General features: G+C 39.1%; 2 protein-coding genes across 2 annotated transcripts in view; one reads left to right on the top strand and one right to left on the bottom strand.

Moving 5' to 3' along the window:
- The first annotated feature begins 16,619 nt into the window (after nucleotides 1-16,619).
- Pmch (pro-melanin concentrating hormone) lies at nucleotides 16,620-17,921 on the top strand. The gene is made up of 3 exons (XM_059245238.1): nucleotides 16,620-16,913; nucleotides 17,246-17,444; nucleotides 17,698-17,921. The coding sequence occupies exons 1-3, from the start codon at nucleotides 16,665-16,667 to the stop codon at nucleotides 17,745-17,747; spliced, it is 498 nt and encodes a 165-aa protein (XP_059101221.1). The 5' UTR covers nucleotides 16,620-16,664; the 3' UTR covers nucleotides 17,748-17,921.
- Parpbp (PARP1 binding protein) overlaps nucleotides 16,914-23,303 on the bottom strand; it is a 54,067-nt gene continuing 47,677 nt past the window's right edge. Inside the window, exons 9-10 of the mRNA XM_059245237.1 lie at nucleotides 18,828-18,960; nucleotides 16,914-18,425 (exon numbers count right to left, since the gene is read on the bottom strand). Coding sequence (XP_059101220.1) covers nucleotides 18,094-18,425; nucleotides 18,828-18,960 — 465 coding nt within the window. The 3' untranslated portion in view covers nucleotides 16,914-18,093. The remainder of the gene's footprint in view (nucleotides 18,426-18,827; nucleotides 18,961-23,303) is intronic.

Here is a 23,303-nt window from a genome sequence, read left to right as displayed (position 1 = left end):
ATACTAGATGAAAGGAAAAGGGTAACCAGACTACAACCCACAGCTCCAGAGAGGCTAGCTAACAAGGAGAACCCCAGGAGGGATATATGGATCACCCTGGGAAGGCGAAATGGTTGAGATCTCCATGAATAGACTGGTGGTGAGGGGGCCAATGGAGGGTAGAGGATGGGGGATGAGACATAAGGGAATAGGATGGTTGACCTAGAACAGGGACAGAATGGAAGAGCAATGAAAGAGATACTATGATAGAAGGAGACACCGTGGGGATAGGGAGAAACTGGGTGCCAAGGAAGTTCCCAGAAATCTACAAGGATGATACCACCTTAGACTACTAGCTATAGCAAAGAGGGTGCCTGAACTGGCCTGTTGCTAGAGTTTTCCTGCCTGACCCACAGTCAGGACAAATCTCTGTCACCCACGAGTCCCACAGCCGCTCAGACCCAACCAAGTAAACACAGAGACTTATATTGCTTACAAACTGTATGGCCATGGCAGGATTCTTGCTAACTGTTCTTATATCTTAAATTAACCCATTTCTATAAATCTATACCTTGCCATGTGGCTCGTGGCTTACCGGCATCTTCATATGCTGCTTGTCATGGCGGCGGCTGGCAGTGTCTCCTCCTCACCTTCCACTTCCCAGAATTCTCCTCTCTCCTTGTCCCGCCTATACTTCCTGCCTGGCCACTGGCCAATCAGTGTTTTATTTATACAGAATGATTACCCCAGTAATCAGATTAGTGAATATCCTAACTGTCATCATAGAGCCTTCATCCAGTAACTGACGGAAGCAGATGCAGAGATCCACAGCCAAACACCAGACCAAGCTCCAGGAGTCCAGTCAAAGAGAGAGAAGAGGGATTCTATGAGCAAGGGGCATCAAGATCATGAATGGGGAAACCTTCAGAGACAACCGAACCAAACTAACAGGAACTCACAAACTGTGGACCAATAGCTGTGGAGCCTCCATGGGACTGGGCTAGGGCCTCTGCATAGCTTGATCTACTTAAGGGGCCCCCTGGCAGTGGCATCAGGATTCAGCCCTAGGCTATGATCAGGCTTTTTGTAGCCCACTGCCTATATTTGGACACCTTACACAGCTTTGGTTTAGGGAGGGGAATTGGACCTGCCTCAACTGAGTGTATCAGGCTTCACTGACTCCCCACAGGAGGCCTTTCCTTGGAGGAGGTAAGAATGGGGGTCAAGATGCACGGAGTGGGAGGAGGGAAGGGAGGGGATCTGTGGTTGGCATGTAAAATGAATAAAAGATTTCTTAATAAAAAAGAAAAAGAAAAGAAGAGTCCCATAAAAAGACTAAACTAATAGCTATACTATATACACAGAGGACCTGGTGGAGACCCAGGTAGACCCTGTGATTGCTGCCTCGGTCTCTGTGAGCTCATAGGAGCCTTGCTTAGTTGAACCAAAGGGCCTCATTCTTCTGGTGTCCTCCATCCCATCCCCTCTGGCTCTTACAATCTTCCCGCCTCTTCTTCCAGGGAATTCCCTGAGCTCTGAGGGGAGGTATTTGATGGAGATCTCCCATTTAGACGCTCTTTCAGTGTGATGTACGGTTGTGGGTCTCTGGATATGTTTCCATCTGCTGCCTGAGGAAGAATCTTTGGTGATAACTCAATAAGGCATTGACCTATAAATATAGCAGAATATCACTAGGAGTCATTGTATTGATTCTATTTTTTAAAAAATAAGTATTGTTCGGTTTTACCCTAGATCTCTGTGCTATCTAATCTCTGGTTCTTGGTCACCCAAGCAGTGTCTGGTATGGGTTCCATCTCATGGAGTAGGTCTTAAGTAAAATCAGACATTGGTTAGCTAACCCCACAAGTCCTGTGCCACCATTGCCCTAGCATATTTTGCAGACAGGACAGATTGTAGGTCAAAGGTTTTGTGGCTGGGTTTGTTTCCATGTTTCTCTTTGGGTAGCCTGCAGAGTACCTATCCTCACCAAAGAGACTAGAATGTAGGAGTGAAGGCTCCATGTAGGCACCAGCTCAACTTCTTCATGTTCAATGAGTTGTGTAGGTATTGTCCTCAGCAATGGGGCCTGTTGTCAGTTTGCAGATAGCAACCCTTTGTCTTAGCAACAGCCTGGGTTGCTTGGGAATTTCCACGGGACCCCATTGGCCAACAACTCAATGGATTGCAACCCAGTCCCATTACTGGAAGCCTTGTCTGGCAATGAGAGATGACCTGTGGAGACTCCATAACCCCCTTACTAGTTCTCACTAGAATCACCTTCATAGATTCTAGGAAGTTTCCACTGCACTAGGTTTCCACCCACCCTCAAAGGCAAACTAATTCCAGCCATTTCTCCCCATACTCTCTCCCTCCAACCTATCTCCCTCCCCACCTAATACTCCCACCCCCAAGTCCACTCATAAAATATATCCTATTTCCCTCTCCCAGAGAGATCCATATGTCTCCCCTAGATTCCTCCCCTTTACCTAACCTTTCTGACCTACAAATTGTAGCTTGGTTATCATTTACTTAATGGCTACTATCCACTTATAAGTGAGTACATGCTATATTTTTATCTTTCTGGGTTTGGGTTACTTCACTCAGAATGATGGTTTCTAGTTCCATCCATTTGCCTGAAAATTTCATGATGTCACTTTTTAGAGGCTAATACTCCATTGTGTAAATGTACATTTTCTTTATCCATTCTTCTGTTGAGGGACATCTAGGTTGTTTCTAGTTTCTGACAATTATGAATAAAGCCACAATGAAATCAGTTGAGCAAGTATCCTTATGGTATGATGGAGAGTCCTTTGGGTATATGCCCAAGAGTGGTATAATTGGATCTTCAGGTAGATCAATTCCCAATGTTCTGAGGAACAACTATCTTGGTTTCCAAGTGGCTGGATAAGTTTGCATTCCCACTGTTCTGGTGGAAGCTCCACCCCAGACCCTGGCACCCTGGCATCTACATACTCAAAGAGTCTGGAATGTTCTGGGGGAAGATCCACCTCAACTCCCCTCCCCCATCTCTTTCCCCAAACCTGCCCCTTCAAAGCCCACCAAACACAGCTCCACCCCCAGAGAGGCTCAAGACCACTCCCACAGGGTATATAAGCTGCATTCCAGAAAACAGACACATAGTTTTCCAGTCTCTTGTACCCATCTCCTCTCTGGAGGGGCTGGAGAATCACCCAGGAACACTTAACCCATTAAACCAGGGCTTTTCTAAGTCAGTCTGATTTGGTCTGATTTGGATTGCTGCATTGGCAGAAAGGCTTATCAGGGTCAAAAAAAAAAAAAAAAAAAACCTTATCACCCACCAACAATGGAGGAGTGTTCCCCTTGTTCCACATCCTCACCACCATGAGCTGTCACATGTGTTATTATTGATCTTATTCATTTTGACAGGTATAAGATGGAATCTCAAAGTAGTATTGATTTGCATTCTCTGATGGCTAAGGATATTGAACATGTCTTTGTTTCTCGACCATTTGAGTTTCCTCTGTTGAGACTTCTCTATTTAGATCTGTATCTTGTTTATTTTTAAAAATTGGGTTATTTGTTCTCTTGATGTCTAGTCTTTTGTTTATTTATATAATTTAGATATTAGTCCTCTACTGGATGTAGAGTTGGTAAAAATCTTTTCCCTTTCTGTAGACTGCCACTTTGTCCTATTGACAGTGTCCTTTGACTTACAGAAGCTTTCCAGTTTCATGAAGTCCCATTTATTAGTTATTGATTTTAGTGCCTACACTATCAGTGTTCCATCCAGAAAGTCATCTCCTGTACCAGTGCATTCAAGGCTATTCCCCAGTCTCCCTTCTATCACGTTTAGTGTATCTGACTTTATGTTGAGTCTTTGATTCATTTGGACTGGAGTTTTTGTGCAGGGTGATAAGTATGAATCTATTTATATTCTTCTACATGTAGATATCCAGTTAGACCAGCACCATTTGTTGAAGATGCTTTCTTTTTCTTTTCCCATTGTGTATTTCTGGCTTTTAGTGGAATGTCTTTGAGTTTCTCTCCATTTAATTTGATGTTGGCCATGGGCTTGCTGTAAATTCCCTTTATTATGTTGAGGAATGTCCCTTGTAACCCTAATCTCTTCAAGACTCTTATCATGAAGGCATATTAGATTTTGTCAAAGGCCTCTGCATCTAATGAGATGATTGTGTTGTTTTGTTTTCTTTCAGTTTGTTTATATGGTGGATTACATTTACTGATTTTCATATATTGAACCATCCCTGCATCTCTGGGATGAAGCCTACTTGATCATGGCAGATGATCTTGTTGCTGTGTTCTTGAATTCCATTTGTAAGTATTTTATTGAGTATTTTTGCATCTTTGTTCATAAGGGCAATTGGTTTGTAATTCTTGTTTTTTGTTAGGACTATATAGTTTGGGTGTCAGGGTAACTGTGATCTTATAAAATGAATTAGCCAATGTTCCTTTTGTTTCTATTTTTTCTATTTGTGTTAACTCTTCTTTGAAAGTCTGGTAGAATTCTGCCCTAAAGCCATCTGGCACTGGACTTTTTTTTTCGATGGAAGAGTTTTAAAGACTGCTTCTATTCCACTAGGAGTTGTAGGTCTATAAAAATTGCTTATCCTATCTTTAACTTTGGTAATTGGTATCTTGTGAAAACTATCCTTTTTTTTTTTTTTTAAGATTTTCCAATTTGATGGAGGACAGGTTTTTAAAGTATGTCCTTATGATTCTCTGGATTTCCTCATTGTCCATTGTTGTTATTTTCTCTATTTTGTTTCTGATTTTGTTAGTTTGGATATCCTCTCTCTCTGTGTGTATGTGTGTGTGTGTGTGTGTGTGTGTGCGTGTGCGTGTGCATGTGTGTGTATCTTTTAGTTAGTTTGGATAAGGACTTGTCTATTTTGTTTCCTAAAAAAACCAACTCTTCGTTTCATCGATTCTTTGTATTGTTATCTTTGTTTCTATTTACTTCAGCTCCATGTTTATTTCCTATCTACTCATCTTGGGTGAGTTTGCTTCTTTTTGTTCTAAAGCTCCCAGGTCTGCTGTTAAGTCACTAATGTGAGATTTCTCCACACTCTTTATGCAGGCATTAGTGCCATGAACTTCCATCTCAGGGCCACTTTCATGGTGTCCCATTAGTTTATGCTGTGTATTCATTTTCATTGCATTCTAGAAAGTCTTTAATTTCTTTATTTCTGGTTAACCCATTTTTCATTCAGTAGAGTTGTTCAGTTTCCATGACTTTGTAAGCTTCCTGTTCTTGTTGATATTCAGTTTTAATCCATGTGGTTTCACAGGATGCAGGGAGTTACTTCAGTTTTCTTGTTTCTGTTGAGACTTAATTTGTGTCTGAGTATGTGGTCAATTTTGAAGAAAGTTCCATGAGGTGCAGTTATATTCTTCTCTGTTTGGGTGAACTATTATGGAGATATCTGTCAGGTCCATTTGGATTATAATGTCTGTTAGTTCCAGTATTTCTGTTTAGTTTTTGTCTGGATGACCTGTCCATTGGTGAGAGTAAGGTATAGAAGTGTTCCACCATCAGTGTGTGAGGGCCAATATGTGATTTAATCTGTAGCACTGTTTCTTTTACAAACTTAGATGACTTTATGTTTGGGATATAGATGTTAAGAATTAAAAAGTAATCTTGGTGGATCTTTCCTTTGATGAGTATGTAGCATACTTCCCTATCTCTTTTGATTAGTTTTGGTTTGATATCTATTTTGTTAGATAGTAGAATGGACATACCAGCTTGCTTCTTAGGTCCATTTGCTTGGAATATATTTTTCCAACCTTTTTACCCTGAGGAAATGTTTTATCCTTGATGTTAGGGTGTGTTTCTTGTATGCGGCAAAAGAATGCATCCTGTTAACCCATTCTATTCATCTGTATCTTTTTATTGGGGAATTGAGGCCATGGATATTGGGAGATATCAATGACCAATAATTGATTTGTTATTTTGTTGTTGTTATTGGAGGTGGTGGTGGTAATGTGTGTGCATGTGGTGGGGGGTTCCACTCTTTTGATTTTGTTGGTGTGCGATTATTTATTTCCTGTATTTTCATGAGTGTAGTTAACCTCCTTAGGTTGGAATTTTCCTTCAATCACCTTCTGTAGGGCTGGATTTTAGATAGATATTGTTTAAATTTGACTTTATCACGGACTATCTTATTTTCTCCATCTATAATGACTGAAAGTTTTGCAGAGTATAGTAGCCTGGGCTGTCATCTGTGGTCTCTTAGAGTCTGCAGCACATCTGTCCAGGCCCTTCTGGCTTTTACAGTATAAATTGAGAAATTAGATGTAATTCTAATAAGTCTGCCTCTATATGTTATTTGGTTATTTTCTGTTGCAGCTTTTAATATTCTTTTTTTGTTATGCATGTTTAGTGTTTTGATTCTTATGTAGCGAGGGAACTTTCTTTTCTGGTCCAGTCTATTTGGTGTTTTGTAAGCTTCTTGTACCTTGACATGCATCTCCCTCTTTAGATTAGGAAATTTTTCTAATATGATTTTGTTGAAAATATTTTCTGACCTGCTGTGGTGGTGCATGTCTTTAACCCCAGCACTAGGGAAGTAAACACAGGCAGATCTCTGTGAGTTCGAGGCCAACCTGGTCTCCAAAGGGAGTTTCAAATTTGTTTCTGGGCCTTTGAGCTGACATTCTTTTTCTTTTGCTACCCCTGTTACTCTTAGGTTTGGTCTTCTCAGTGCCACAGATTTCCTGAATGTTTTGTGTCAGTTTTTTAGATTTACATTTCTTTGAGCGATGCATCCACTATATCTTCAATGCCCGAGATCCTCTCTTCTATCTCTTGTATTCTGTTGGTAAAGCTTTCCTCTGCAGTTCCTGTTCAAATTCCTAAATTTTTCATTACCAGAATTACCTCAGTTGCTGTTTATTGATTCTATTTCCATTTTTAGTCTTGAATAGTTTTATTTGTTTCCTTCAACTGTTTGTGTTTTCTTGAATTTCATTAAGGAGATTATTAATTTCTTCCAATTGTTTGTTTTTTCCAGGATTTCATTAAGGGGTTTATTCATTTCCTCTTTGTGGACCTCTATCATCTTTGTAAAGTTAGTTTTAAGGTCTTTTCTGTGTGTGTGCTTCATAAATGTTGAAATATTCAAGGCCTGTTGTGGTAGGATAGCTGGGCTCTACTGGAGACATATTGCCCTGACTGTTACTGTGTTTTTATGGTGGTGTCTAGGCACCTGAGTTTGGGATGATTATAGGTCTATGTGCTGATTTCTGGGTGTCTTTCTAGGGTGGGTGTTTTTTTCCTTGGTTTCTGTTTCCTCTCTGGATTTTCCGAGAGTGTGATGGTTGTGTGTTTCCTGTTGGTCTGGCCTGCTTAGATGGCGTGTTCATAGGGAGTGCCTGCTGGTATTGGAGGCTGCAATACTGGGATGAGTCGGGAGATGGACAGTTGGACTAGGGTCTTATGGTCTCCTGGGGACGGGGTCAGATATAAAAGGGAGACCACAGCAAGTTTCCTGCTACAGAGCTAGAGATGAGACTGGGGAATTGGATCTCAGGAGCAGTAGGAGAGGCATAGGTCTGCCTTCAGCCTACTTGTTGCCCTGGAGGGAACAGCCCTTGGGGTAACTGAGGGTGCCTGCTGGAGTTGGGGGTTGGGAAAAACCAAGAAGTCAGGGGAGGGAGATTAGAAGGGAAAGATATGTGGGACCCAGAGAGGATGGGAGCCGCAGACAGGAAAGGCTGCCAAGGGTGTTCTGCTGCAGAGCTGTGGATGAGACTCAAGGATTGGATCTGGGGGAACAGAGAAGAGAATGTCACTTCCTTTATTTTCCAAAGGAGGTTTCTCTAAGACTGGTGCGTGCATGTGTGTATTCAAGTGCATATGTAAGCCAGAACAATCTGAGGTAATGTTGTTCCTCAAATGCCCTCTACCTATTTTTATTCCCGAGACAAGGTTCCCCCTTCCTTTATTAAAAGATTTTTTTTATTTTCATAAGTGTTTTACCTGCATGTATGTAAGCATCCTACATGCTGGGTGCTGAGAACAAAATCCAGATCTCTGCAAGAGCAGCAAGTGTTCTTAACCACTGAGCCGTATCTATAGCCCAAGACAAGGTCTGTTACTGACCTGGAGCTCAATGAGTAATCTAGGCTGGTTGGCCAGTGAGCCCTAAGGATCCACCCATCTCCTCTTTCCCAGTGAGATTACAAATGTGTGCTTAGGTTCTCATGCTTCCACAATTAGGACTTTGACAACTGAACTAGTTCTCCCCAGACCAGACTGGTATCATTGTGTGAAAGGATTTATCAGTAATGCCATATTCCCTGGCATTTCTCCTGTGACAACAGCTTTTAATTCATGCATTCAGTTACCTTTAATGGACACAGAAATATTTATATTTCTAGTTTTTTTCTTGTGCCAGACTTATCTTGTGATATTTACTATTTGTTTATAAGAGGAGTCAGAAAACTATAGCCTTAAAGTTGTCCATATTTACAAATAAAGCTTTATTGTGGCAGTTAGCCTCCTCACAAAGTACACAGTGCATGGCATGGCTGCTTCTGTACTACTGCAGTAGAGCTGAGCAGATATCTGTGCATGGCATGGCTGCTTCTGTACTACTGCAGTAGAGCTAAGCAGGTATCAGTGCATGCAGGGCTGCTTCTGTATTACTGCAGTAGAGCTGTGCTGTGGGATGTATGGCAAATGTGTTGCTAATTAATCAATAAAACACTGGCCGTTGGCTAGGCAGGAAGTATAGGCGGGGCAAGGAGGAGAATAAAGCTGGGAAGTGGAAGGCTGAGTCAGAGAGACACTGCCAGCCGCCATGATGAGAAACAGCTTGTGAAGATGCCGGTAAGCCACGAGCCATGTGGCAAGGTATAGATTAAAGGAAATGGATTAATTTAAGCTATAAGAACAGTTAGCAAGAAGCCTGCCACGGCCATACAGTTTGAAAGCAACATAAGTCTCTGTGTTTACTTGGTAGGGTCTGAGAGGCTGTGGGACTGGCAGGTGAAAGAGATATATCCTGACTGTGGGCCAGGCAGGAAAACTCCAGCTACAAATGGCGTCCAACGTGGTGGCAAGAGTTTCCACCTAAAAACTGAGAAAAAAGATTCTAAAACGGAGCTAAAAACAGTTCCTAATTGTCTCTCTCAAATGAGTGGCAGCTGCTGGTTTGAGCTATTGGCGGGTTCCTAGCGTGTGTGCTTGATCTGCAGTAGGGCGGAAATGAGGCCTCTGCAAGTGGCACATTAAGCTGCATGGTGGATTTAGACTTTGCTAGTACAAAACAAAAAGAGGTTTCTGAGCTACATGCTGCTTGGATAAAAGCATAGACCCATGATAGCTCCCAGAGCTGGTGGTAAACGTAGCCATGTTGAGAAGCTGTGGGTGGAGCCAGCAGCCACAGCTGCTGCAGCTTAAAGCAATAGATTCACAATAAGACAGATTCAGATGTAATAGTTTACAATGTGTGTAAAAGATACGTAGGCTTGAAAGAGACAAAAAAGGTGATATATAGAGTTATAGAAACAAATACATAGTTTTAAAAAATAAAGTCATTAAAGAGACAGTAAAGGTAGTATAAAAATAAGCCACGTGAAGATGAATATTACACAGAAAATCTGGATTGTGTTGTCTTTGGGATTCTTAACTGCAGAGAAATATTTGATTGTAAAGGAAGCTGAGTTAAACCAAAATGTATATTTTAAAGATACCTTGACTTCAAAATTTGAATGTAAGGATATGTTACTTTGGAAAAGAGACTCTGCTTTTGTTTCCACAGAAAGCCAGAGCCTATGGATTTGTTCCAGATTAAGATACATCAGGTTTGACCAGCCAAGACCCCCTGAAAGGTCTCCGATGACACCATGGCCCAGATGATCCAACATCCAGAACAATTTGAAGGCAACTGGCTCAGACGATACAGCCTCATGGACTATTCCATAATTCTAAAATTTTCTTTGTTTCCCCATAAGATACAGCGCCCCCTTCCAGCAGGAAGTAGTAAGAGAAGCTACGCCCAAATTCCCAAATTATATGTAATTTTACTTTGTTAAGGTTAAAACCTTCCTTTTTGAAAAAAAAAAGGGGGGAGGGAAGTGCTGTGGGATGTATGGCAAATGTGTTGCTAATTAATCAATAAAACACTGATTGGCCGTTGGCTAGGCAGGAAGTATAGGCGGGGCAAGGAGGAGAATAAAGCTGGGAAGTGGAAGGCTGAGTCAGAGAGACACTGCCAGCCGCCATGATGAGAAACAGCTTGTGAAGATGCCGGTAAGCCACGAGCCATGTGGCAAGGTATAGATTAAAGGAAATGGATTAATTTAAGCTATAAGAACAGTTAGCAAGAAGCCTGCCACGGCCATACAGTTTGAAAGCAACATAAGTCTCTGTGTTTACTTGGTAGGGTCTGAGAGGCTGTGGGACTGGCAGGTGAAAGAGATATATCCTGACTGTGGGCCAGGCAGGAAAACTCCAGCTACAGAGCTGAGCAGATATCAGTGCATGCAGAGCTGCTTCTGTACCACTGCAGTAGAGCTAAGCAGGTATCAGTGCATGGCGTGGCTGCTTCTGTACTACTGCAGTAGAGCTGAGCAGATATCAGTGTATGCAGAGCTGCTTCTGTACCACTGCAGTAGAGCTGAGCAGATATCAGTGCATGCAGAGCTGCTTCTGTACCACTGCAGTAGAGCTGAGCAGATATCAGTGCATGCAGAGCTGCTTCTGTACCACTGCAGTAGAACTGAGCAGATAACAGTGCATGGCATGGCTGCTTCTGTACCACTGCAGTAGAGCTAAGCAGGTATCAGTGCATGGCGTGGCTGCTTCTGTACTACTGCAGTAGAGCTGAGCAGATATCAGTGCATGCAGAGCTGCTTCTGTACCACTGCAGTAGAGCTGAGCAGATATCAGTGCATGCAGAGCTGCTTCTGTACCACTGCAGTAGAGCTAAGCAGATATCAGTGCATACAGAGCTGCTTCTGTACCACTGCAGTAGAGCTAAGCAGGTATGGCTATGAGGCCCAGAAAGCCCAATGTATGTCCTACCTATCCCTCTGCAGAAAAATGTTTGCCAATTTATTATTCACTTATTTGTAAAACACTGTTGAAGATTTTCATTTCTTGGTGCATGTGTATGTTTCTATGTGTGTATATATGTGTAGATGTTTGTGTGTATGTGTTTTTTGTGGACACATGTACATGTGCTTATACATGTTTGTGTACAAATGTATGTGTGTATATTGGTATATGTGTATGTGCATACATGTTTGAGTGTATACAGGTGTATGAACATACGTGTTTGTACATGTTTGTGTGTTTGGAGGCCTGAGATCTATGCTGAGTATCTTTTTTCAATCACTCTCCACATTGTTTTTATTATTATATTTTGAGATGAAGGCTGTCATTGAATCTGGAACTCACTGATTTGGCTACAATGGCTGGCCAGCAAGGCCTACAGATCCTCCTGGCACACCTTCCCTAGTGCTGGGATGACCAGGGAGCGTCACCACGCCTAACTCTTCTGTGGGTGCTGGAGATTGAACTTGGTCCTTATGTTGGTGCAGCAGGCACTTTACCAACAGAACCATCTCTTTGCTCTCTTATTTCTTGTCTTTCTTATTTCTTGTCATTTGCTTCATTTCCTGATTCTTTTTTGTATTCACTAAGATGAAAGCTTAAGGTGCAAACTGATTTTTTTACTTTACCAAATGCACATTTCCTTTTAGGCACATTACCTGGTTCCACAAATTATGTCATATTTATCTTCAATCCAAACTATCCTCTAATTTTTATTATGGTTACTTTCCTAAACTATATGATTTTAATGTTATTGATTTCTAATTTAATTCCAGTGATTCCAAAGTATAAGCTATGATTTAAAAAAAAAAAGCTTAGCATATCTAGCAATCATGAAAATGAAACAAATTGTCTAATTGAATCCAATATTATTATAAAGACAAGCTGAAATATGGCAAAGCTATCCCAGAACCCTCAAAATCTGCTCTCTTACCAAGTGTCAAGTACGCATCAAGACAATACAGCAGCAAAATCTTAACAAATACATCAGCCAATAAACAAATAAGACAGGAGGTCCCAGACAACTCTTTACTAGGGATTTAATTTCTGACACATACATCAAAGCAAAGCAATTAGAGTAAGGAAGACCTTTTCAGCTACTGTGCTGACACAGCTGGACCTCCATGTGGAAAGATAAAAATAGAGAACCAGGTCCTACCACTTCAAAATGCAAAACTTAATATGCAAGATGATTGAATTAAATGTAACATAAAAAACAAAAGCTTTCAGGAATGTAAGAAAACATCTCTACAGGTTAGAAATATGCAAATATTTCTTAGAAGATAAAAGCAGTAACAATGCCCCCCACCCCTGCCCCTTGCTCCTGTAGACCAAGCTGGCCTCAAACTCACAGAGATCTGCCTGCCTCTGCCTCCCGAGTGCTGGGATTAAAGGCATGTGCCACCACCATGAGGTGCAGTAACAATTCTTAATTTGATAAGCTGTGTCTAATCAAAAGAAAAATTTTATGCTTATCAAAAATTCAACTAAGTTAAGAGCAGATTGAGAGATAATAGTCACACACACACACACACACACACACACACAGAACAATATACTGGTAAAAATTAACTTTTTCAACTCAATTAATAAAAGGAATCATCCTGTATAAAAAAAGGTAGAGAAAATAAAGGGATACATCTAAATATCAGTGATAAAATCTAGGTGGAAATATCCAGGTTATTCACTGCATCTGCAATAAAGAAAATAACTGAGTATTTTGTACAGGTACAACTGCAAATAACAAACAAGCAAACATGTCTTTTCAAACTAAACCTGCTAGTAAATTCAAAGACTGACCTAGCTATGGCCCATGCTCTCAGCAGTCCCAATAGAAGACTCACAAGAGAAGCCTCTATGAGTCTGAAACATCATGGGCCAGAGAATCAGATGTCGATCTTTTTGATACAGATGTGTTACATTTCAAGACTCCTTTAGCAGTATACCTGCATGTGGATTTCTTCTGTGATGAATAACTTTTAGGTGGTTAATATTTCTCTGTGTATTTAAAGACCCACAGTATTTTGTTTTTTTACTGTATCTTTCAAGTTCAACAAAAAAGAACTTCCCTAAGCACTGTTTTCCTGCACATAAAAGTTCCAAAACAACCTTGAGGCTTACACTGATAGATTTAGTCAGTAAGAAATTCCTCATTCATAGTAAACCAGCGGCTAAATGACAGGATTCTCAGCAATTATTCTCATCACATAGCAACAGTATGCTAACTGGAAAAAAGAGATTTTAATAATAAAATGATTTGCAAACAGACAGTATTCATAGTAGTTCTTTATTTGATAGAAATCTGGTACTACACAGGTTTCCTGAACCACACAATTCCATCTGACAATAATTTTTCTTCTTCAAAGTTGCTTTCTACTGTTTGTGGAACTTTCATTTTTAGCATCAATGAAAAGGAAATCTGCCATGCTCTATTGCACATCAAAGTAACTGATGTAAAAAAAGTTATCATTAAAAATTGGAAACTATCTCCGTAATTAAATGGTTATGAGAAAACCTCACATGGCTCAGAGGCTAGAACAGTTTAAGCAAAATAAAGGGAAACACTAACTAATTCTTTAAACTGTCAGAATGGTTTGGATTTGGCCCCAATCTTAGAGGAAGCCTAGCCAAAACAATTCACCCAGTGGAAACTTAAAAAAAAAAATACATAATTATTAATGTTTACCATACTCCAAGACAGCAGCTCAGAAGAAAAGAAAAGGGTTAGTATTAATAAGCACGTCTACAGATCATGCACACACCTCCAAAGCAGGTTTGAAATGCTGGAAAACAAACCAGGCCACAAGTAACAGCATTAAGAAGATTAAAAACAACGAATGAACGGCAGCAAATAACAGATAAGCACTCTCTAAGAGCAAAGAGAGCCGGGATTTTTCTGTAAATAACACCCAGAAAACACTTGTCCATTTTGACTTTAATAGCCCCATGTGATTGGACATTATTAACTATGTCTATCTGATGAAATATGCTTTGCACACATCATAGAATGTAAATTCTTAAAACAAAAAAATGAGGGGTTGAATACCTCTCTACAGCTAAAAAGAACAAAAACAATTTTTAATCACACTAAGAGAGTACCACACCCAAACAGTTTAATAGTAAAGGATAAGAAAAGACTCTCTCCCATTTTACAAAGTTATTACAATCTAATGTCACACTCAGACAAATTCAATACTAAAATGAGAACTTACAGATCTCATTCATGATGATGAATTTAAAATAACTGAATGAAATATTTCTAGGTTGAATATAAATAAAAATTGGTTTTACAAGCACATGAAAATTTTAATACTAGAAAAAAACTATTAGCTTACTAAAGATGAAAGAAGAAAATTATATGATCATTTCCAAAATATACATAGCATTAAGAATTCAATAAGATCTAACAATTTGTTGTAAAAATTTTCAGTACGGCAGAAATAGGAGAAAATCTCCTACCTATTAGACAGTCTACAGGAGACCTATGGTCGTGCTCAAGGGTAAAGTGCTACTGTTCTCTTTGAAACCATCAGTATGCAGAAAGGCATGTTCCCTCCATCTCAACACTGGCTGGAGGTTTGGGCTAGTGTGTCTTCATTAAAAAGTCCATAAGGAATCCATGTGCTTTTGAACTAAGAATTGTCCAGGAATAGCCAAAGAACTGCTTTAAAAAAAATTGCAGCAGATGAGATGGATGGGAGGTTTCATTTACTAAACATTAAAATATAAATTGAAAGGACTGTCAATGTGACAGCAGAGTGAACAGTTCAGAAAAGAACCCACACATTCAAGGAAGCCCGGCATACTGCACAGATAGACCACAAATCAGCAGGAAGAGGATGCATAATGACCCAGGAAACACATAGACACCGGAAACTTAAAAGCCTAAATATTCTACCATTGGCAATGTTCTAAATAATTTAGAACTAATTAATATATAATAAATGTAAAAATAAAAATATTTAAGTTTAAAAATAAAATATATGAAAATATGTTAATAATCTCAGTTAGGAAAATTTCTTTAGAATGCACATATTAATAATTAAACATGAAGAAAAAAATTACATATTAATATTAAGCAGCCTAAGTCATCAAAACACACCACAAAAAAGTTGAAATAACAAGCCCCAAACTGAGAAACATATTTTCAACATGCATATCTAACAATTAATGTCCAGAATAGTGTATAAAGAGTGCTCATAATCAATTATCAAAAGAGAACCAAAAGTCAGGCCTGCTTTTCTAGCTACTCTGAATGTTAAAGAGGATTGAAAATTTAAGGCATGCCTCAGCTACAGGGTGAGTTCGAGGCCACACTGGAAAACAGTGCCACACCATCTAAAGAATGAAAACCAGAAGAAAAAGAAAAGGCTAGAGATACAGTTCAGTGGTAGAGCGTGAGCCTAGCATGTGCAGCCCTGAGTTCAAATCTCAGGATGAGGGGAGAGAGCATATAAAATCACAGGTAAAAGACAAGCCTAACACCTTTGGTAATTAGGGAAGTGAAAACTTAAAGTATAACAAGATACTCATGCAATGTCAGGTCCAAATGTGTGGCAAGAGGGATTCTTGTGCCCTGTTAAATGAAAGCATTTCTAAAACCAAAGATATACATATTCTATGGCCTAAAATTCTACCCCTAGAATCACAGCTTTATAGACACACACACACACACACACACACACACACACACACACACACACACACACAAAGACATGCATGAGAATACATTAAAGTCTTAGAAATTAAGTCTGAAATGTGTGATTCAAAGACATAATTTCTAAACTGGATATGGTGGCACAGCACATACCTGTAATCCCAGCTGTTGGTAGGCTGAGGCAGAGGGATTGCCATAGATTGAAGGAGAGCAAGGGCTACAAGGCAAGACCCTGTCTCAATAAATAAGAAACAAAGCAAAAACATAAAACGTCTAAAATTAATCTCTATGGAAACTATAAATATTTTTTCACAGACTTTTTATCACTTAGTTACTAAATTTACTAATAATTTATTATTCTCTTGGAACTAAGATAAAACACATCAGACAGATCAGTTTTGGATGAAGAATGAACAGTTTTTTGGTCTGTTTGTTTTGTTAATACTGACAAGCATATGTACTTTAATCACAAAAGATCATATCAAGTATTTATAAAGTAAAAATCTTGTCTGGAGATAACTTTTATTAATAAGGATTAAAAGAGCATAAAACTTTATCCTTATCATCCGTGAATGAAATAACTTGTGTTTTAATAGCTTAATCAGAAAATACAAAGAAGGAAACAGTCATATTCAAAGAGCCTGGTGTCCTGTGGTCTTCCTTAATAACAACCCACTTTCAAGAGCCTATAATCTACTCAACAGAAAGCCTTCTATCAAAGGCCTTAATCAGATTCTCAGAAAATTCACACACAAAATAAACAAGAGGCCACTAAACCCCAAACAATCAGGCATTAGCAGCTTTACAAAAGGCTAGATGAGTCAATTCTAAATGATGAAAAGATAAGTCCTTCAAGTGTTTTCTATTCATGCAGAAACATATAAAGGTAGGGAATCATTTGGCCACTGGCAGAGTGCGGAATTCTTCATTTTACACATTTGGCTTTATGCAAGCATCGAACTAAGGATGGCAAAAATGAGTCTCTCTTCCTACATATTAATGCTGACTTTTTCTTTGTTTTCTCAAGGTATTTTACTTTCAGCTTCCAAGTCCATAAGAAATGTAGAAGATGACATGGTATTTGATACATTTAGGATGGGAAAAGCCTTTCAGAAGGAGGATACTGCAGAAAGATCAGTTGCTGCTCCTTCTCTGGAACAATATAAAAATGATGACAGCAGTTTCATGAACGATGATGAAAACAAAAATTCAAAGGTAAGTACATGTAGTCTGACTTTTATTACAATAGCAATGAAAATGACTTTTATAATTATAAATAACCTAAAGGTAAACTTGGTATTTTCATTTTGTAAACGGGAATACATGCAAACAGAGCCACAGTGTGCGTTAAGATAACGAATATAATTTCACACATGCCAGGTACTTCCCCATCTTATCAAAAACTTTGTTTCTTGTATCTAAGATATTTTAGAAGTGAAAAACAGTGTAGCACATCTTAGAATTGATCAGCAAGAATGTTGTGCAACCGCATTTTAGCTCTATTCTGAAGAAGATGGCTGGAATACAAACCAACCTTCTCTTTACAGAACACAGGCTCCAAACAGAGCCTCGTAAGTCATGGTCTGCCACTGAATCTGGCTATAAAACCTTATCTCGCTCGGAAAGGGTCAGGAGCTTTTCCAGCTGAGAACGGACTTCAGAACCCTGAGTCAGCACAAGAAAAGAGAGAAATCGGGGATGAAGAAAACTCAGCTAAATTTCCTATAGGAAGGAGAGATTTTGACAGTGAGTAGCCTTTTAAAAATTCAATTCCTCCATTTTAATGCTATAAAAAGAGCTCTGAGCTTAACTGATCTGACCATAACAAAATCTAATAAGACCATGGTTCAGTTCTACCAGCCAGCAGGTGACCCTGCCAAAGTGGGGAATTTTTAAAAATCAGTAACTGTGGCTTGATTTATTCAGAATCCAGTATAATAGGTCCATGATTTTTCTGAATGCTGTGTGGTAATTATAGTCATTGTTTGTTCCCTCCCAGTGCTCAGGTGCATGCTGGGAAGAGTCTACCGACCCTGCTGGCAAGTCTGAAACCTGCTGGTCCACATCATCCTTTCAGAAGAAAATAACTCATTGCAAATGGAGAGCAAAGCCCTTAATGTTGATATGACTTATATATTATCCCAAATGTCTGTTTTTAAATAGCTAAGATACGTAATCATCTAAATGATGTGCTTTGACTTGTGCATTAAACTTCATAAAGATTCTGCATCATTCTGACTTCCTGGTATTTTTGAACAGTGGTTAACATGTGAGCCTCACATACACTTATTAAAGTAGTAAAGCACCAGAATTTACATCTTGATATTTAAAAGTCAGCTCATGGCTTTGGTGAATGGTCTTATATATCTAGATCTAAGGCATATAGATGAGAAAATCACAGCCTGAAAAACTGAGTTAGCTTGGTCTGGCCAGCAATCAGCTTGCTCCCGGCAGCACACCTACTGCCCTTTGCTCCTCCGGCCAGTTTGCCACCAGCCTTCTTGTGTGAGTCATCGGGCACTTTAGGGAACTTCACATTTCGGTGTCGGGATGGTTCACGTCCATTATCCCGGTGAATGCTGTCACTGTCTACGTCCACCTGCTTCCTTTTCGATACTCTATTTTCTGTAGATTTTCTGGGGATTTTGTCATCTTTACTTCTGTCCAGATGCACATTTTCGGAACTTGTTTCAATTCTTGCTCTTCCAACAGAGGAGTGTGCACCTTCTGTTATAAGAATGACAAGGGGAGAGGATTCATGTAATATTTAGTATTATAAGTCATGAGACATATAAAATAATCATTAAAATGGCTAAAGTATTTAAAGACATATTATTTATAATATAATAATCATACTCAATTAAATGCCACCAAGTAGCTATATTATCTTTTTATTATTTCATTTTACTATGCCACCTCTCACCCCAAACAACAAACATCTATGTAAAAATACAACAGGTAAATACTATGAATTGTTTTTTAAATCCACTTAGTTAGATTAAACTATATCCTATTCCTATCCATAAATCTGAACTTAGGTTCAATTTCTTAAACAAAATACAAGTCTTTACATTTCTTAGTATTTGCAAAGAGAAATGGGGGACTAATTATTCAAACAAGGATAATTACCAGCAATATCGTTTTCCAAGTGAAGAGCACACAACGGCTTTGAGGGTGAATTAACATTCCATCGATTCCTGCTCGTCATGTAGTCATCTTTGTAAGTACAAGCAAACTGTGATCTAATCAAGGTCTGCCTCATCTGATAACAAAGAAAAAATATGCAATTATATTTGGTCTTATTTTCCATTTAGTTATATAAATGCTCCCTAGTAAGTGACGCATAATATAAAGACTGCTCTTACAAATCCCACCATTCACTGGGAACTTTTATCTATATTTTGTTTCAGTTTTCAAACTCACTTGTTACTATGGCTAGCCTCTTAGTTCTTTTTAGCAATATCTAGCATTACCCATATATTTTATACTTTTATAACAGTTCTAAAATGCAATTTTATACTCTTTAGAGGTTTTGTAACAATCCTTTGGGCTGCTTTGGAGTGAATGTTATGATAACTGAATACATCACACAATCATAAAAATGGGAGTTCTATATCCTATATTAAAAAGAGAGCACAACACTCCATAAGAAAAAGTAGTACATGCCATTAAAGAAATTGGTGGAAGGACAGCCAAGCACCAGGCCAAGCTCCAGGAGCCCAGTCGAAGAGAGAGAGGAGGGATTCTATGAGCAAGTGCATCATGCAGAGACAACCGAACCAAACTAGTAGGAACTCATAAATTGTGGACCAATAGTTGTGGAGCCTGCATGGGAGTGGACTAGGCCCTCTGCATAGGCGAGACAGTTGTTTAGCTGCTTAAGGGGCCCCTGGTAGTGGGTGGGATCAGGTGGGAGCAGTCTCTGCTGCATGAGTGGGCGTTTTGGAGCCCAGTGCCTAACGTGGGGCACGTTACACAGCCTTGGTTCAGGAGGAGGGGCTTGGACCTGCCTCAATGAATGTACCAGGTTCTGCTGACTCCCCATGAGAGTTCTTGCCTTGGAAGAAGTAAGAATGGGGAGTGGGTTGGAGGGGAAGGCTGGGGGAAGGGGTGGTGGGAGGAGGGAGGAGGGGGCACCTGTGGTTGCTATGTAAAATGAACAGAAAATTTCTTAATAATAAAAAAAAAAAGAAATTGGTGGAAGGAGAAATAAGAAGACAAAAATGGGAACTGAGAAGTTAGAAGAAACAGAAATAGCAAATGTTGAGCAAGAGGACCACAAACAACATGGAAAGACATTATTTCTTGGTTAAAACAAATATTTGGGAAAACCAGAAAGAGTTTTTAACTATATCATTCTAGAAAGACTCAACGAAGAGTTTTAATGGTCAAAATTTCAAAATATACACTTGTCTTTAACCTCAGAGATAAGAAATGAAAGGTCAACTTTCTCATAAACAGAAGAAAATCAGACAGATAAAGGTAATTCTAAGCAGGGTATGTCGACCTACAACTGTAGTCCTAACACTCCGAGGCTAAAGTAGGAGGATCAGAAGTTGAAGGACGGCCTGGATTATGTACTGAGACACTGGAGGGCAAGGAGGAAGGGAGGAGGGAGGGGGAAAAGTTAATCTATGAACCAGGACAGGAAAACAAGCACTTTGGAGATGCATTATGCAAATATGAGACTGCTGAGCTATATTATAGAAATAGGAATACATTTCAGAACATCTAGTCTACACACAAAATGTGAATATATCATCAGTCACACTTGGTCCATAACCATTAATTATTATGGGAAGATGTCTCCGAGTCGTTAGAAGCTACCTCATACCCTTTTACCCTTCAAATCATACTTACATTGGATATTACTAAGAGTATTTATTGATTAAAATGTAATTATATATTATATTCAGTAATTACATTTTATGTTATATAATCAGAAACCAGTGTTCTAATTCATGCAGATGTTTGCAAAGATGATAGCAATACAATCACTGACCACAGTTTAAAAGATAGGAGAATGTCCTCCTTCCCAGCTGCTTCATAAAAGCCAATTTCATTTAGAGTGATAAACTCTCCTTAAAACTAATGAAAGCCATTTCCACATTAGTACAAATTGTGTTCCATTGGGGTTTGTTAATAAAAAAGAAGTGAAAAGCTATTTTTTACAGAAAGTAGAAACAAGCAGGCTGCTGACAGTGACCAGCAGCACCATTCACTAGGCATCTGTGAATCCCCAGGAACACACCTTCTGTTGTATCTTTCCAGCACAAGCCTTCCTGTAGCACACCACTTTGGGTAACTCCTTCTACTGCTTACAAAGAGTTATAAACTTGTTATAAAGTTACAGACAGCCGAGTGATGTACACGTTAAATACTAGCATCTGGAGACTGAGGCAGTACAGAGTTCTAGTCCAGCCTGGGCTACATGGTGACGCCATCTCATTGTCTTCCTTAGACAAACATCGAGTTACAGGAAGTATGGTAAGACCGCGTAGGCCAAGATCGGTTTAGGTCATTCCCTTAGCATCCAGAGAGTGTGCACCTACACATCGCTACTGCCCCTTACAAACCTTTGGGACTACCTATAGGACATGCCAATAAAAAGACAGTAATTACACTGCTCAGGATAGTCTGTTTTCTCAGTTTCATGTTTAGCAAGAACAAACATTTTCTTATAATTTCTTTATTTACTTTTAACATACAATCTAAGAAAAAAGTTTTGTTTCCCATTACATGTAGTCAAGAGCTAGTGTAACCATCTCTCCTGCTAGAGTTCCTCTTCAGGCACCACATAGAGAAATGACAAAGCCCTCAGTGACATGTCAAATTCAGAAAACTACGTCACAAGGCAGCATGTTCTTATAGCAAGACGGACAGGTACAGGTGAGAAAAAAATTATTAACCACGAAATACATCTCAAAATACAAAAAGCATAAGAGTTCTACGTGACCTTGGAATGGTTGTGTCTAAAACAGCAACGAGTAACTACATTGAGGGGTCTTTTGCCTGTATGCTTGTTTAAGACACAATCTTACCATGCAACCCAGGCTGGCCTCAAACCTGAGATCCTCCTTGTCTTAGACCCCAGAGTGCAAGGCTGCAGGGATTATGGATATGCCCCAGGATACCCAACTCAAACGTTTCTTTTTCTCTTTGTGAAGTGTTGTATATGGATTTTCTTTATTCTCTTCCTCTACAAAAGTCTTTTCAAATAAAGTACTATTTATTGAGTCTCTATACTACATGATAGGCACAGAGTATTCAAGAGATAACCAGAACAGTGTCTACAATCACAAAGGGGTTTTATTTATAAAATCTTCTGTTGACACAAGCAGGAAGGAATTTCAAAAACTGAAAACTTCCAGACTCTAACCACATAAAAAATAAAAGGAAGAAAGTAGATTCAGAAAAACAAAGTTCTACATTTAGATTAAAAACCATCAAGTATACATGTACAAGATGAAGGTAAGTTGGCTCTAGGGCAATCTATGAAATCACAGATCCGTGGGTTTTACAGATCTGAGGACAACTGATAAAGTCAGTTTTCTCCTTCCACCATGTGGGTCCCAAGGATGGAACTCAGGTTGTCAGGTTTGGTGGCAAATACCTTTATCCACTCAGCCATCTTGACAGACCCTTGATAACTAGATAATCTTGAATAAATCATCAACTTCTAATGTGTTCACACCTAAGTGTACTAATATTCACCTCACAGAATTGTCCGCATTACAGAAGTAAAAAAATATAGACATTGATAGGCATGGCATACACCTTTAACCTCAACACTCAGAAGGCAGACACAGGAAGGTCTCTGTGAGTTCAAGGTCAGTCTAGTCTACATAGCAAGTTCTAGGCCAACCAGGGTTACATAGTGACACTGTTTCAAAAAAAATAAAAAAAAGAGTGTGTGTGTGTATGTGTGTGTGTGTGCGTGTGTGTGTGTGTGTGTGTGTGTGTGTGTGTGTGTGTGTGTGTCCCCTTGTTTCAAACACCAAAATCAGGGGTATAGAGATTATGAATATACCCCATGTATGCACATATGGAGACATATATATGATATATACATGTACACTCTAGAGATCTAATAAAGATACTGGATAGCTATTATAACACAGATGAAGTGAGAATATAAAATAAGTTCTGCTGGATCAGACTTCTCAGGTCCAGGTCAGTTCTAAAGAGATTCTAGAATATAGCTCAGGACAAGGACCTTATCATCAGTGTCTTCATTTAATTATTAAAACAGTGCAAGATAAAGTGGCTTGTATTTATAACTTGAAAGGAAATGCTTTTCCTTTGTTCATAAAAGTTGAATTTTTCTGCACAAGATTAGTGGTCACATAGAATTGAGATTACTTCCTGTTGCAAATCTTCCAAAGCTCTCTGTGTATTTGACTTAGAATCACAAATAAGCAAAACAATTCCCTCCTGAAAGTGCTTTTGAAGTACTAAACAACCCAGATAATGTCCAGATTCATACATGGCTGTTAAAATCATTTTATGTTCAAGTCACAAGAGAGAAATAGATTGAAAGTGTTCTTTGGTGGAGTGATTTCCCTCCATTGGGAAGATTTCTATCCACAGTGAAATTGCAACGAA

Source organism: Peromyscus eremicus, chromosome 18 (genome assembly GCF_949786415.1).
Source record: "Peromyscus eremicus chromosome 18, PerEre_H2_v1, whole genome shotgun sequence".
NCBI classification, from domain to species: Eukaryota; Metazoa; Chordata; class Mammalia; order Rodentia; family Cricetidae; genus Peromyscus; species Peromyscus eremicus.
Note: the sequence above shows the minus strand (reverse complement) of the source record. Positions and strands in the feature narration are given on the sequence as shown.